This window comes from Sus scrofa, chromosome 2 (assembly GCF_000003025.6).
Source record: "Sus scrofa isolate TJ Tabasco breed Duroc chromosome 2, Sscrofa11.1, whole genome shotgun sequence".
In the NCBI taxonomy this organism is placed as follows: domain Eukaryota; kingdom Metazoa; phylum Chordata; class Mammalia; order Artiodactyla; family Suidae; genus Sus; species Sus scrofa.
Window position 1 is genome coordinate 42,205,534 of NC_010444.4, and position 14,773 is coordinate 42,220,306.

The following is a 14,773-nucleotide window of genomic DNA, read 5'->3' on the forward strand; positions in this document are numbered from 1 at the left end:
GTCTTCTCATTTTACATTTGAGGAAACTGACTTATTGAAGAGCTTTAAAAGAAGGATAAAACTGAGTGTTCTCTGGGGTCGAAAGTGTTTCCTGTGAAGTTTTAAGACTTCTCTAGAGTGTGTGTTCCTGGCTTAGCACAGCCGGCTGCGGAGGCTGTTTTTTTCTAGGGCTGCACTTTCTGAACCATGGGGCTTGACCCAGTGAGGGACAGAAGTGTGGCTGACAGAGGGTGCTTATTGATCTTAAACCACTTTGCCTGGTAGGCAAGTTCTTTAAATAGAAGTTTAAACCAGAGGCGGGGTGTTGTGCCTTAACTCAAAGGGAAGAAAATGTGTTCTTGAGCCAGGCTAACAGTTTGTGATTTAGAAAAAGACAAAACAACAGTATTAGAGAGGAGTTTTAAAGCTAGCAAAACAAAAATATAATAGGCACTGAAGGTTGAGCGTCTGCCATAGGCCAGACACATTATCAGCAGTCTTTATAACAATCTTGCAGAGTTGGAATTGTCTCCTCTTTTTGCAGATAAAGAAACCAGCACTTTGAAAGGTCATTAACTCTTTCAAGGTCGTGTACCACCAGTGTGTGGCAGAGCTGAGATTTGAACTCCAGCCTGTATGACTCTGAACAGCCTGGGGTTTATGCCTGATGGCCTCCTGTGGCCTCTCCAGATGGAGAGTCTAACCCGTCATTGGACAAATGAGGAAACTAAGGCCCAGAGAGGTTCAGTATTTGCTCAGAGGTGTGAAACTAGTTGGTGGTAACAGAACTGGTACTTTGGCTTCTGCTACATTGCTTGTCTGCCAGCTTCCTTTAAAAAAGGGGGTGGGGGAGAGGAGACTGGGTTTGATTTCCTTATTCAGTCAGGGATTTGGCTTTAGTTTTTTCATAGTTATTGAAGTCTTGTGGAGCCAGAATTAAAACTTCCTATTAACCAATTAGCAGTCCTAAATATTAGGGCCCCACGTGGGGACTTGGGGAATAGAGAGGTTTGCAGTGTGGGTTACTGGGTCAGAAGAGGTAATTTATGAAACGAGTTGGCCACCGAGTGGATCTGAAAACACCTGGAGAGCCTAATGAACTATAGAGCTTTTCAAATCATGCTAGAAGACTTTAATCTGTGAAATTCAGTGTGTGGAAAGGACAGACCTCCCTCTTTGCAAGATGTAAGAGCGTTCAGTTCACTCAGTTAATTTTGTGACTCCCTTGAGCCCAGCTGTCTGTGCCAGGCTCAGTCCCTTTTGGCACCTTTGGTCAAGGAGAGCCGGTACTGACTGTCCCTCTGGGTGGTGGGTCTGAGGTTTAGGTGGATTTCAGTGTCTCTCCCTGTTGGGAGTGTGCGTGAGTCAAGTGCGGACAGCGTGGGAGCGGGGAAGGCCCTTTTTTGGTCTGTGCCATGCTTCTCCAGGCTCGTGGAGTCTCCCAGCCTGGCTATAAGATCCTTTATCAGGGCCTTGGGGCTCCTGCCTTTCCCACTCTTTCTGGGGCGTGTATGATAGGTTGGGCTGCTGAAATCAGAAAGTGAGGTGGGTTCCATAGAGCCTCTCCCTGAAGGTGACGTGTGTTTGTGCCTGTTGAGATAAAGGAGTTCAAGTGCCTGCTCCACGGGTATTGCTGTTCTGTGCTGCAGGAAATACATGAGCAATAAGTGAATGACTGCTCCCAGCCCTCTGGGAACTTAGGATCTTAAGGGAGGGGAGGGAGAGGGGAGGAGAGTAAACACCTATGAAATAGTAGAGAGTGATGTGAGAGCATATAATCAGTCATCAAATTGTAGGTTTCACACCAAATAACTCTCCCACTTCTCAAAAGGGAGATACAGGTGATGTTTGTATTATCCTCTTGTGTGTTTTTAATCACTCCGTAATTGCCTCTTGGTTGTTTGTATTCCATTCTTTGATTCTCTCTGTTGAGTGTACTACCTCTTCTTTGCAGGGGTTTATGGGAAGTTGCAGGTGAGGGTAACACATTTGGGAGAGAGCCAAGGGTGAAGTGTCTTGGTTTGTTGATCTGATGCTTCCTTCCCCAGGCGGTAAGAGCAGAGACCACTGCCTTCTGATGACTTAGGACCTTTTAAGTTCTTGTCTCCTTGTCACCCAAGTCCAGACTTCTGTATAATTAGCTAGCCTATTTGGAGGCATGGCCTCACTTTAAAGTGGGAATCTTCTCAGTTTGTTCACATTCATTCAGCAAATACAACAGCCAAAGACTGTTACAGGTTGATAACAGCACTGAAAAGGCAGGTGAGGTCCTTGCTCTTCTGGAATACGCATGTTAGTAGGGAGACGGATGATCTTCAAACACAGACAAAAGCAAGAAAAATAACAATTAGTAATAATTATAATGGGTGATGTGATATGGAGTGACCGGGAGCCTACTTCAATGGGTGGTTGGGAAGGGCTCTGAGATGATGATAATTCTGCTGAGGTCTGAATGACAAGGAACCAGTTTTGAGAGTATGGGAAGAGAGCATCTAGCACAAAGGTTGTTCAGAGCTTGGTGTTCAAGGAGCCGAGGGAAGGCCGGTGTGGCTGGAGTAGGATGAGGAGGAAGGAGAGTGGTCCAGGAAGAGGATGGAGCTAGACAGGGGTCAGATCATCTAGGATCTCGTAAGTCAAGGTAAGGAGCTTCAATTTTACTCTGTGTGATGTGGGGCGTTGTAGGGTTTAAAGGAGGAGCATGCTGTCTTTACATTTTAAAAGATCCGTCTGGTTTTTGGTGAGGGGGACAGGTGGTACAAAGGCCAGAGTGGAAGAAGGAAGAGCGGTTGGGAAGCTGTTGTACAATTCTTTCAAGAGATGATTAGGGTGCTGGCTGCAGAGATGTAGAGAAGTGGATGAATTCAGAGTGTGTTTTGTAGATGGAGGCAACAAGACTTGGCTAATACATGGTGTGTGATGGTTAAGGTAAAGGAGTGGAAGATGACTCCAAGGTTGTTGGACAGTGATGCTGTTAATGGACATAGGAAAATCGGGAGGAGGAGTGTCAGGTTTGGTGGGAGTGAGGGGAAGAGACTCATTCTATTTTTGCCTTGTTAAAATTTAGATGTCCGGAGTTCCCGTCGTGGCTCAGGGGTTAACGAATCCGACTAAGAACCATGAGGTTGCGGGTTCAATCCCTGGCCTTGCTCAGTGGGTTAAGGATCCGGCGTTGCCGTGAGCTGTGGTGTAGGTCGCAGACGCAGCTCGGATCCTGTGTTGCTGTGGCTCTGGTGTAGGCCGGCAGCTACAGCTCCGGTTGGACCCCTAGCTTGGGAACCTCCATATGCCGCAGCAGCAGCCCAAGAAATGGCAAAAAGACAAAAAAATAAATAAATAAATAAAATAAAATTTAGATGTCTGTTAGTCATTGCAATAGTCAAGACCCGGGTTCAGCAAACTTTAAGTAAGTACCTTCTATGTGCCAGGCGTTGTGTGATGCCCTTTCATATACGTTCCCTCATTTTTCCTTGCAACAGCCTGTGGGAAGACTATTGTTCTTATTCCCTATTTGCAAGTGGAAGAACTGAGGCTGAGGGACCTGAGGTGACTTCTTCTGGCTTGAACCCAGATAGTCTGACCCCAGGACTCTGGGCTGACTTGTGGCCCAGGGTGGATATTGAAGGAGGCTGGTTAGTACTACTGTGTTAATGGCATTCACTTGGAGAGAGAATGAGGACCATACGTTGGTTCATCAAGCCTGATTTCCAGCTTCTGCAAGAAGGGCCTGTCAGAGTAACACCCGTGTGCAGCGAGCTGTTGCAAATCTTGACACTTAAAATAGTGCAAAGACCACTTCAGGAACATCCTCAGCCCCCTTAGGAAATGCCACATGAACAACAGTGACAATTTGTACTAAATGATCAATTTTGTGAAAATGTTCAGTAAAATAAAACAAAAGTTGCTTAAAAAGTGTTACAGGAAAGTGGAGGTGCCATTTCGACTGTTGGCTGCTACCTCTTTACTCTGGAGGCTGAAGGTGGGGAGGCAGTTTCTTTGCTTTTCAGCTTCGGTTATCAATTTGGGAACCTAAGTAGGAGCATTATTTGGTGACCTAGGACCCTTGGTTTTCTGGAGACACTGGGATTTAGAACAAAGATGGTAAGTGCCTTAACAAGCCTGGAGGCAGTGCTGACTGTGGCTTCAGGTCTGCAGGGAGATTCTGAGAGTATTTGGGGAGCTGCATGGAGGAGCCAGAAGGTCTAGGGTGGAGCTGCTGCCAGGCATACCAATGAGGAGAGCCTTGATGGAATCCCGTTGTGGGCTTTGAGGCCGGACACTTTCCTTACATTTTAAGCTGTTTCTTCTCTTTATAGCATGGGCCAGATAAGAGCTAGTGCTGACAGAGCAGCTCTGTCACACTCAGCATACCAGTACCACCACTGTCAAAAAAAGCAGATTTATCAGGCTGCTCCAACCTCCACTCTTGAACACCATTCGCATTAACTCCAGACTTCTTGCCATGCCAAAAAAATGGCCATGCTAAGTAAATTGGAGCCTTTATGTTTAGCCAACCAGAGTCCCTCCTCACATGATAGTCAAAATCTGTATGAATGGAAGATCAATCTTGTAAAAACATTGCAAGAAAGTGTAGGATCTGTTTACATTTTGACCAGCCCTGTCTGTGGTTGTAGATGGGCTCTTCCTTCTATGGAGCTCAAGTCAGTCTCCAGTTCTCCCTGGTCCTCATTCTGCTGTCTTATCCAGTCTCCTGTGTTGACTGTTGGACGTTTTTAGGGCCTAACCCAGGCCAGGGGCTTGTGAAAACGTGCTTGTTTATGTGTATGGTTATCCATGGCCTGCCTTTTTTTGTTTTGTTTTGTTTTCTTCTTTTACTCAATGAATTTATTACATTTGTAGTTGTACAATGATCAGCACAATCCAATTTTATAGGATTTCCATCCCACAACCCCAGCACATCCCCCCCACCCCCAAACTGTCTCCTCTGGAGACCATAAGTTTTTCAAAGTCTGAGTCAGTATCTGTTCTGCAAAGAAGTTCATTCTGTCCTTTTTTCAGATTCCACATGTCAGTGAAAGCATTTGATGTTGCTGTTTCATTGTATGGCTAACTTCATTTAGCATGATAATTTCTAGGTCCATCTATGTTGCTAAAAATGCCGGTATTTCGTTCCTTTTAATGGCTGAGTAATATTCCATTGGGTATACTTACCACATCTTCTTGATCTACTCCTCTGTTGATGGACATTTAGGTTGTTTCCATGTCTTGGCTATTGCAAATAGTGCTGCAGTGAACACTGGAGCACATGTGTCTTTTCGAGTCATGGTTTTCTCTGGATAGATGCCCAGGAATGGGATTGCTCCATCAAATGGTAGTTCTATTTTTAGTTTTCTGAGGCATCTCCGTACTGTTTTCCACAGTGGTTGCACCAATTTACAATCCCACCAACAGTATAATAGGGTTCCTTTTTCTCCACACCCTCTCCAGCACTTATTGTTTGTAGACTTTTTGATGATGGCCATTCTGGGTGGTGTAAGGTGGTACTTCATAGTGGTTTTGATTTGCATTTCTCTAATAATGAGCGATGTTGAACATCTTTTTATGTGTTTTTTGGACCATGGCCTGCCTTTATGGAGATTGTCCTTTCTTCCCTGCCACCTTCCACCCTGCCCCCTGGTCCTCTCACAGGTGAAACTGAGACTGGGTGCCATTCAACCTGGAGGGGTGCTCCTGGGAGGAAGACCAGGATCTGGGAATAAAGGCTAGTTTGTGTTCTACCTCGTTTGGCAAGTTACTTTCTCGGTAGCCTGAAGAGCAATAGAAGTCCTTGTATGGAGAGAGAGACTTTCTGTGTTCCATTGAAACCAGCCATCTGGCACCCAGCCGGGCTGTCTCCATCACTGCCAGGGAGTAAGGTGGCAATTCAGGTTTAAGAACAGGTATTTCAAGGGATTTGTCTGTGCCTGCTAACTGCATCTTGAGGCAGGGTGATAGGACGTGAGATTCTCTATGGATTTTAGAAAATGGAAAATCAGGAAGTGGAGCAGGCTGGGGGCTTTTGGGCTGAAGGCACAAGGGCAGCAGGTTAAGTCAGAGGACTTTGCATTCTCCAAATGAGTGTGGCGGTCTAACGTTGGATAGGCAACCTTCATTTGGTGAGGGTGACCTGGAGTGGTAGGAAGAGATCGGAAGAGTGGTGGTTGCAGAAGCACAGAAGTTAACTCTTGTGGGCACAACATTTACCCTTTCTGGGCCTTTCGTCACCTGTGGTTTGATGTGACGAAACACAGCCTGCCCTGCTGGGTATATAGGACGATTGAATGAAATAGCCCAAGGACCTAACACTTCTTCCTTTGCTCAAAAAGTACTGAACCAGAAGCTCTGCCATTAGCAAGCTGGGTGAGTTTGATTAGAAATAATCAGATTTGAATTCCTCGCTATTCAGGAAGCATTACTCTGATTGCTTTTCTCAATGTATTGAGTGTTTTTTTTTTTTTAATTTAGTGATCCAATAATATCCCATCACCTGAATCTTTGTTTCCTTATATGTAACATGGGAATAAAAATATCTGCACTGAATGTGCAGATGAATGTGACCACATTTAAATCTTTGTGTAAATGCAGGAAATGGTGCTGATGGTGCTGTGGTTGATAGCTATTTTTGACAAAAAGGTAGCATCCATAATAGTAAAGAAAGGTTGGGGAGCTAGCTGCCTCTAGGTCTGATCAAATGACAGCTATATTTTTGTCCACTTTAAAAAAAACTATCCTTCTTCTAATATTAGAATGTAAAACTTGTCTTAGTGCCCACACCTTCCAGCTCAGGATTCATTTGCCCAAGACGCTGTGCTTATTGAGGCTGGTACAAGTTGGGTGTGGGAGCCCAGGAGATGATGTTAAGGTTGTGCAGTGAATATGAAGTCCTTACTGGATGCCGCTCTAGGCATGTAGAAGATTGGTTCTTTGCCGGTATCTACCAGAGAGTCACCAGGCTGACTTTGTGTTAGGACCAAAGACATTGTTGCCACTCATAAATCTGGCCCTGGGCATAAGGGGAGGGATGTGGGGGAGGGGAGAGGGAGTAGCAATAGATGCTGCTGTTTTTCTGATGCCTTGTCTTTAGGGATTTCTGATCATGGCCAGGAAGCTGCCAGCCCCACAGACTCCTAAGGGAAGGGGACAGCAGGTTATCATGCAGAGAGCATCAAATTTAGAAATAGAAGACCTGGATTCATGTCCCAGTCTGATCACTTATTGACGAAGTTTTCTTGTGCAAGTCACTTAACCTCTGTGAGCTGTTTCCTCATTCATAAAACAGGAGTTGATGGTGTTAATAGCTAAGACGTGGAAGAAGAGACTTTGTAGAGGTGCTAGTGGATAGGAATTATTGTTATTCTCATTATGAGCAGAGCATTTTTTTTTTCCTCCGGGTGGAAGTGACGCGGGCTTAGGTTAGAGTTTGTGTTTTCCAATTCCCTGGTGAATGGAGAAGACTCTAAAAGAACCTAGGTGTAACATGGGGCAAGGATTTCTGAGATGGATATTTAGGGGGCCTGCTTCTCATCCTTATCAAGATGCTCATGCCTTAACTCCCTGTTTTGGAAAGAGCAGCTTGCTGCCTGCTAGATGAGGTCATAGGATTCCGAGGGCTTTGGCTGGAACCAGGAGCTGAGAATTCGGAGACTGGCCGTGTTTGGGAGGGGCGAGACGGTGCTGGAGGGGGTGTACAGTCGCAGGGCCAGGGAGCAGCCTGGCCTGTTGGCTCTGCCTGCTTTATGTATGGCTTATTAGGATTCAGCCAGCTCAGACCTTGATGCCAGCTTTCCCCAGACACCAGAGCACAGGGCGCTCTGACCAGGCCCCAGGGCAGAATAAGACCAACTTTGTAGGCCTGGAGATGTTTTCCTTTTTAGTAACTTTTATGCTGTGCTCATTTAAATTTACTAATCTCCGAGTTGAGGCAGGGCTCAATTTGGATATGGATCTAATATCTTAACACTCAAACTGAGATGATGTATTGAGTCTGACAGTAAAAGCATTTTAACCTTCTGTATTTGGAGCCTTAAAAAATGACCATGCCCTTTGATTAATTTTACTTCTGGGACTTTAACCAAAGGAAATCATTTGAGCTGTAGAAAAAGCCTATATATGCAGAGAGATATTTTTTATAAAGGTGGGGGTGGGGTAGGGGAAGCATCTGAAATGTCCAGCATTAGAAGAATGTCGGTCTTTCTAGAATGTAAGCACCATGGGGTAGGGGCTTTTTTGTTCATTCCACATCTCTAGCACCTGAAGCAGTACCTGGCACACAGATGGCCAGTAAACATTTTTTGGACAGTTAAATGAAAAAAAATTTTACATCCGTGTGATAAGACTATTACTCACCTATTTCAAATGAAGAAGTTTTAATGACACAGGAAATTTTTGATGCTACTAGGATATGAAAAAAGCAGGATTGGAGACAGTTTGGGGGGTGGGGAGATGTGCTCGGGTTATGGGATGGAAATCCTGTGAAATTGGATTGTTAGGATCATTATACAACTACAGATGTGATAAATTCATTCGAGTAATAAAAAAATAAAGTAACATAATATTTAAAAATAAATAAATAAAAATAAAATAAAATCCTCAAAAAAAAAAAGAAAAAAAAGCAGGATAGATTTTTAATACAGTAAAATCACAAATTTTTTTTTTCTTTTTTTTAATGGCTGCGCTTGCAGCATATGGAAGTTCCCAGGCTAGGGGTCCAATGGGAGCTACCACTGCTGGCCTATGCCACAGCCACAGCCATGCCAGATCTGAGCCGCGTCTTCGACTACCCCACATCCCACAGCAACGCTGGATCCTTAACCCACTGAGTGAGGCCAGGGATCGAACCCACAACCTCATGGTTCCTAGTCAGATTCACTTCCACGGCGCCACAATGGGAACTCCCACAATTTTTTTAAATTTTTTTCAATAGAAGAAGATACACAGGTATTTATCTAGGTGGTGAGATGATGGGTGGCTTTTTTCTTTCTATATTTTCTAAAATTTCTAAAATAACTGATTTTGTGACTGAGAAAAACATTTTGAAATCTTTTTTTTTTTTTTTTTCTTTCAAAGAGGCGGTTAGTTTAGTTTATTCGTGGAGCAGAGCAGTAGCCTCTAGAGCCAGCTCCTCCTTCCTTTCAAAGAACCAGGCAGCCTTTATGAATACACAAAACACCTACACACTTCGGTTGTGTCTGTCAACTCGGCGTGGAAGCGGATCCCTCCTCACTTCAAAAGGGTGATAGAAACTGCACAGTGTTGAAATTGTACAGGTCGTATTGCAGAGACATGCCCATACGCTTATATCCCATCACTGAAGTGAAGACATTTTGTAGTAGGGAGAAGAATTTTCAGAAGATAAATTTTTTCTGGGTGGGTGGCTAATTCTTAGAATTCTTTCTCTGGTTCATGGGTTTTGGAAGCTGTTGAAAATGCTGTCTGCTTTCCTTCATTCTTGTTTTCGGCTTATGCCTTCTTAAAGTAACTTTTGGCTGCTCGAGTCAATTTATTGGAGTAAGTACTTCAATTTATTGGACTAAGTCTCTCTAAGATGCACTGTTCCCTTGGAGCCAAGACTTGCCTAAAATTGAAATCTCCACCTCTTAGGTGGGCTTTGGCACCTGAGCTGCAAGTTTGTGGTTTTTAAATGCAGCTGGCTTCTGACAGATGAAGGGCTTCTTGGAGGAAAGGCCCTCGGTCTCACCCCGGGAGGAATCTGTGATGATCGGGGGTCCTCAGACATTACTGAGCTGTTGTTGTGTCTGTGAGCCTTTCCATTCACATGACTTCTCATTCATTATCTCTCTTTCTTTCTTTTTAGCCATAACCAGCAGACCACAGCGTTCAGGCATCCTGTGAGCGGGCAGTTTTCTCCAGAAAATAGTGAATTTATTCTTCAAGAGGAGTAAGTTCCATTTACATAGTCTCCTTTTTCAGGTGGAGCGTGGGGAGCTTAAAGGCATTTGCTCAAAACAAAGCTTGCTGGACTATTTTTGCTCTTGGACAGAGGGGCTTGGAGTGGGTTGTTTGATTCAAGGTGAAACATGAGACTTTTGGTTTTTTACCCTCTAGACGTCTCAGCAGGTAGCTGTGAAAGGGGTTGGTGACATGGGGTTGTGCTAAGATGGGTCTTGTCAGAGCCTCTTCACGGCTCCCTTTCGCCTGAATGAACCCTTTCCCCTCAAGCATCATCTAACACTCGAGCTGCGTTCTGAGAGGACCCACTCATCTACTGTGAACATACCCTAAATACAGCCTCAGATGGAGCGGGTCCAGCCTCCCAGGGAAGCCTCCAATGGGAATCCAAAGCCAGGGCTTAGAAAAGAGCAGGGCTGGTGGCATCCATTGTCCCTGAACATTTTGAGTTCTTTCTGCTTGCTTTTCCTAACACGGGAACTTTCTTACCCCTCAGTCCCATTTTAGCAGGGCCTCTGGGGTGCTCAGAGACAGGTTCTACCACCCAGGGATTGTCTGTTTCAAAATGTAAGTACCGCCCACTCAGGATGTGTTCTCCCAAAAATGAAGGCAGGGAAACATGTGCAAGTTTCTGTGTTCCCCTTTGATCATTAGAGACAGTTGTCTGAGAAACTCATGGAGGCACTAGCTTTAAGGGTGGTTTGTTCTCTTTCTTCAAATCATTTTTCTTCTATTCAGCCATCTAGATATGTACAAATATAATCTTTTTTTTTTTTTGGTTTGTTTGTTTTGTCTTTTTGCTATTTCTTTGGGCCACTCCCACGGCATATGGAGGTTCCCAGGCTAGGGGTCGAATCGGAGCTGTAGCTGCCGGCCTACACCAGAGCCACAGCAACGCGGGATCTGAGCTGCATCTGTGACCTACACCACAGCTCACGGCAACGCCGGATCGTTAACCCACTGAGCAAGGGCAGGGACCGAACCCGCAACCTCATGGTTCCTAGTCGGATTCGTTAACCGCTGCGCCACGACGGGAACTCCCAAATATAATCTTAATTTATCCATATTTATATTTTTACAGAATTTTCCTCTCTCCATACTTACACTTTTAAATTAATACAGAAAATTTCAAACATATACAAAAGTAGAGAAATAACAGTAATAAATCCTTCACTCATCTTCAGCAGTTTCCCAAACGTGGTGGCTGATTTTATTTCGTCTGTATCCTTCTCCTCACCCCCTGGATTCTTCTTCTTTTCTTTTTTTTTTTCTTTTCTAGGGCCACACCCATGGCACATGGAGGTTCCCAGGCTAGGGGACTAATTGGAGCTGTAGCCGCTGGCCTATGCCACAACCACAGCAACGCAGAATCTGAGCCATGTCTGTGACCTACACCACAGCTCACGGCAACGCCAGATCCTCAACCCACTGAGCAAGGCCAGGGATCGAACCCACAATCTCATGGTTCCTAATCGGATTTGTTAACCACTGAGCCATGATGGGAACTCCTCCCTGTTTTTTTTTTTTTTTTTTTTTTTTTTTTTTTTTTTTTTCTTTTTTGTCTTTTTGCTATTTCTTTGGGCCGCTCCCGCGGCATATGGAGGTTCCCAGGCTAGGGGTCCAATCGGAGCTGTAGCCACTGGCCTACGCCAGAGCCACAGCAACGCGGGATCCGAGCCGCGTCTGCAACCTACACCACAGCTCACAGCAACGCCGGACCGTTAACCCACTGAGCAGGGGCAGGGACCGAACCCGCAACCTCATGGTTCCTAGTCGGATTCGTTCACCACTGCGCCACAATGGGAACTCCTCCCTGGTTTGTTTTGAAGCAAATTCCAAATGTATCATTTCACCTCGACAGTGTTTTCAGCTTAGAATCATTATCCTACAGAACTTTTAAGACTAGAAATCTATAATTATGACCACACTGGCATTCCTTGCATGTTTACTCTTTGCTGAGGATTTCATGTGCATATCTCATTTAATACAATAATCCTGAGAGGCAGACCATCATCACCATTTTAGAGACAAAGATACTGAGACCCAAAGAAGTCATGTCACTTGCCTAAGGTGTCCTGGCTAGAAGTAGAAAAGCCAGGATGTCATCCAAGGTTGATCTCTTTAGTCAGGTCCAAGCCTTACCCTAATCAGAAGCTCTTTGCTCAATTATTTGGATGCTTATGGCTCACGGGACATGACAGCCAGACTGTGGGGTTGGGGAGCGGTATGGGGTCCAACTTTGAAAGCATTAATACTATTAGAGAAAGTGGAAGGTAAATGTTGTCTTGACTCCTATATCAGAAATAATTGCTGTGTGAAGACAAAGCCAGAGTGTGGATTCTCTGAATTCCAGCTTGGAATAAGTTTGTTTATAGAATTCTGAAGGTCAGAAGCTCTTGGGAGGTCATTGGGTTTGCCCCCTTCCATAGGCATCCTGGAGACATGGGTGCCTGTCAGTAAAGGCCTGAATGGAGAATCCCTCGGAATACTTAGCTCAAGAAGTTACCAACTTTAATAATGCTTTTGGAGAAATGCACACTCTCCATCACTAAACACCTCTATCACACACATTCCCTTTCCTCATTGTTAACAGAAGACTTTGTTCCCTGAGCACTTCTGAGAAGGTAGCCTCTTTAACCTACCAAAATATCTCTGCAGCTGATTTCAGTTCCATCCACTTGCCAAGGAAAAACTCCTCCTCCTTTTCAAGGGTCACTTTTTCCCTCTAGATCTGATTCCTAGATGTCATAAGAGGTGCTTGCTTGTTTCAGATGATGGGCCCAACTATGTGGCCAGACCCTCCTTGAAGCAGACAAATGTGCTTTAGGCATTGACAGAAAGGAAAGATTCCTATGAATGGATGGGGTGATTCCTGTACTTATTCATTAAATACTTAGAAAGTGCCTAGATGTGTTAGGGGCTATGCCAGACTCTACAGTTAGTGCAGCAAACAAGACAGATTGGTTCTATCCGTGAGGAGCGTACACTTGGCAGGATAGATAATTGAACAAGAGATCACAGATGTGATAAATGTTCAGGATAGAGGGAACGTGGAGTTCAACTGAACTTGATAAAAGAGGGTTCTAACCTGGCTTAGGGATTGTGGAAGGCCCCTCCATCCTGGGAAAGGATGTTGTTTAAATTGAGACCTGGCCAGTCAAGGTGAACAACCTATTCAAAAACCTAGATGTGGGGAGTTCCCGTTGTGGCTCAGCGAAAACAAATCTGACTAGTATCCGTGAGGATGCAGATTGGATCCCTGGCCTTGTTCAGTGTGTTAAGGATAGGGCGTTGCTGTGAGCTGCAGTGTAGGTCTCAGACACAGCTCGGATGTGGCGTGGCAGTGGCTGTGTAGGCCAGCGGCTACAGCTCTGATCCTACCCCTAGCTTGGAACCTCCATATGCCTCCAGTGCAGCCCTAAAAAGGCAAAAAAACAAAAAACAAAAAACCTAGAGAGGGAGGGAGGGGGAGCATGGGGATCTATACCAATCAGAGTGCAAAACCAAGAGCACCAGCTGGGTTCTGGAGATACTTGGGAGGTAGAATTGAAGGAGTTGGTGATTGATTGGCTGTGACGGGGACAAAAGAGACGGGAGATTTTCTTGCTGAAGTGTCTGGCCCTAACTGGAGGAAGGGAAGGATTTAGATAAGTGAAGATAAGTGTGCTCGTGTGTGAGGGTCACTCACAGCTGAGGGAATTGTGCCCAGCTTTGGCAAGGGGGCTGACATGTCCTGGAGGTTTTTGAAGGAGCGTGTGGAGATAAGGTTGGAGAGGGAGGTTGCAACCAATGATCCAAAGTGCTTCTTCCCGAAATAGACCTGGCTTTCCCTCCAGGTAGATCCCAAGGGAGCTCTGGAGGGTGAGTGAGGCGTGACTTCCCTTCACAGAATCCACTTTTTTTAAAGTGTGCTAATGAATATGATTTCTGTTTTGTTCCCTTAAAAGAGCTTAATTTTGTTGTGTAGTGTGTTATATGGTGAGAAAAGAAGGCTGAGATGACCATTTGCATCCTTTACATCAGTTCTCAGATTAATGTATTGGGTGGAAAAAGGAAAACTGGCTCTTTTCCTTCTCCCAAGTGGATCTGTTAAGGTCACATTACTCCTTCTGCTAGAGCCTCCACCGCTGTTTCTGGGAGTGAAACTTTCTAGGGTGGTGGACATCCCTGACAACTTGTTAGAGATGCAAATTCTCAAGCCCCACCCCAGCCTTACAGCATCAGAGACTCTGGAGATAGGACCCCATAAACTGTGTTTTAGGAAGCCTTCAGGTGATTGTGATTCTGGAAAAGTTTTGAGAACCACCGACTTAGACAACCTGCTGTTCCTATCCCTTCAAAATTACTCCCAGATTCTTCTATTCATCCTTAAGTCTTCTCCAGGGAAGTCATCGTTTTCTGATATGCAGTGGCAATCTTAGATGCATTGTAGTCAGATAATGTTGGGATTCCTTCTCCTGTGGAAGGAAAAAAAAAAAAAAAGCAGTCTCCACGGTGACTTCCTTTAGAACATTGCCGATTTGAACAGAAAATGCATCTCCCCCACTGCCATCAGGTAGAGCTCACAGAGAAATAATTGTGAAAGCTATGATCTGGTGGATCCAGAGGATGTGAACTCTTAGTGTTCCAGTTTCCATGCCAATAATATAGAATCAGTCACGGGAGTTCCGTTGCCGTGCATTGGAAACAAGAATCTGATTAGTATCCATGAGGATGTGTGTTCGATCCCTGGCCTTGCTCAGTGGATCAGGGGTCTGGCATTGCCCTGAGTTGTGGTGTAGGTCATAGAGGAGGCTTGGATCCTGCGTTATGTCTGTGGTGTAGGCTGACAGCTGTAGCTCTGATTTGACCCTTAGCCTGGGAACCTCCATATGCCGTGGGTGCGGCC

At 45.0% G+C, this 14,773-nt stretch overlaps 1 protein-coding gene across 23 annotated transcripts in view; it reads left to right on the forward strand.

Annotated features, from left to right (window-relative positions):
• PLEKHA7 (pleckstrin homology domain containing A7) overlaps positions 1 to 14,773 on the forward strand; it is a 229,981-nt gene that overhangs the window by 123,988 nt on the left and 91,220 nt on the right. For 22 of the 23 annotated variants that reach the window (XR_002341555.1, XR_002341556.1, XR_002341558.1 and 19 more), the window contains one exon: positions 9,791 to 9,874. The exons of the other annotated variant lie outside the window; for it this stretch is intronic. Coding sequence is in view for 13 of the 22 variants with exons in the window: in XM_021083278.1 (XP_020938937.1) it covers positions 9,791 to 9,874 (84 nt within the window). In the remaining 9 variants the exon portion in view is untranslated. The remainder of the gene's footprint in view (positions 1 to 9,790; positions 9,875 to 14,773) is intronic. 23 annotated transcript variants of the gene reach the window in all.